The 1,285-nt window shown below is 41.6% G+C and overlaps 1 protein-coding gene across 3 annotated transcripts in view; it reads right to left on the bottom strand.

The window, feature by feature from the left end:
* Positions 1–1,285, bottom strand: part of PDK1 (pyruvate dehydrogenase kinase 1) — a 27,901-nt gene that overhangs the window by 15,575 nt on the left and 11,041 nt on the right. For all 3 annotated transcript variants that reach the window (XM_023507547.1, XM_003800877.3, XM_023507548.1), the window contains one exon: positions 1,185–1,261. In XM_023507547.1, the coding sequence (XP_023363315.1) occupies positions 1,185–1,261 (77 nt within the window). The remainder of the gene's footprint in view (positions 1–1,184; positions 1,262–1,285) is intronic.

Below are 1,285 nucleotides of genomic sequence, written 5' to 3'. Positions count from 1 at the left end.
AAAGATATTTTTTGGAAAGTATTTGATAGATTCTTGCTGTCTTAGCACAAAAGAGCATTCTAGTGCTGTTCTAAGATTTTTCAGTCTGTTTCCCTGCGTTTTAGAGTATTTTTCTCTTACACTATCAGAACAAACACCACCTCTTCTCCCTTCCAGTTTGCTGCTGGCTGAAGATATGGTCCCTGAAGTAAGAGAGCCCACAGGCTCTGATGAACAGAGTCATTAGCCAGAGGGACCCACGCCACTCTCCACTCATTTGTCACCCCGCAAGTGTCACTGGGGAGGAAAGGTGCTGTCAATATTACCAGCATAATTTGACCCCTTTTGACCCAGCTTTAACTGACTCCAAGAAGAACCAAGAAGAGAAGGCCACATAATTTTATTTACTTTTCAAAATTTGTTGTAATACTGTAAAAGGTAAATATAACAGCAGAAGCCCTATAAGTCAATATAAATGACCTTCTCAGAGGAAAAAAATAATAAATAGGCTTATCACTGGCACTTTGGTCCTCTGAGGGTAGAACGCTAAAAATCACTCTTCCAAATACTTTGTTTTATAAAAAAGTATAACTTTCTAGAGCACATACAATCTGCTGCCACTGTATTGGGAACTTAGCATGTTAATCCTAGTCGTCATATACACTCCTGGGGAGACCAGGCTGAGCAACATAGTGAGACCTCATCTTCACAAAAACAATAAAAAACTAGCCAGGCACCATGGCGACTGCCTGTAGTCCCACCTATTCTGGAGGGTAAGTGGGATCATTTGAACCCAGGAATCTGAGGGTACAGTGAACTATGATCACAGCACTGCACTCCAGCCTGGTGACAGAGTGAGATCCTGCCTCTTAAAAAATAAAACAAAATAATCCTGAATAGTATTACCCTTGTTTTACAGAAGGAGAAACTGAGGCTCAGAGAGGTTGAGTAACTTGCCCAAGGTCACAGTAACAGAACTAGGATTCAAACCCACATCTTCTGACTCCAAAGTCTGGGCTCACTACTACGGGGAGGTGCCTGCTCCTATTGGCAAAAGCCTGGTCTCCTGCAACAGGACGTAATATTGGCACGAAATGGCATCTTTTAATGAAACTGGAAAAACCCAGTGGAACACTTGACTTTCAGAGAAGACTCCTAACCTCAGGAAAGGACTGGAAAAGGTTATGCAATACTATTTTACAAACCTTGAAAAGTTCAAACACCATGTGATAGAGATGGGATGGTACATAAACCACTTGTATTGGCTGTCCTGGTGATTTTGCTACAGAGCAGAAGAGAAAAATAT

Source organism: Otolemur garnettii, unplaced genomic scaffold (assembly GCF_000181295.1).
Source record: "Otolemur garnettii isolate 467f Iridium unplaced genomic scaffold, OtoGar3 scaffold00187, whole genome shotgun sequence".
Classification (NCBI taxonomy): domain Eukaryota; kingdom Metazoa; phylum Chordata; class Mammalia; order Primates; family Galagidae; genus Otolemur; species Otolemur garnettii.
The sequence above is the reverse complement of the archived record's forward strand: the minus strand, read 5'-3'. Positions and strand labels throughout refer to the sequence as shown.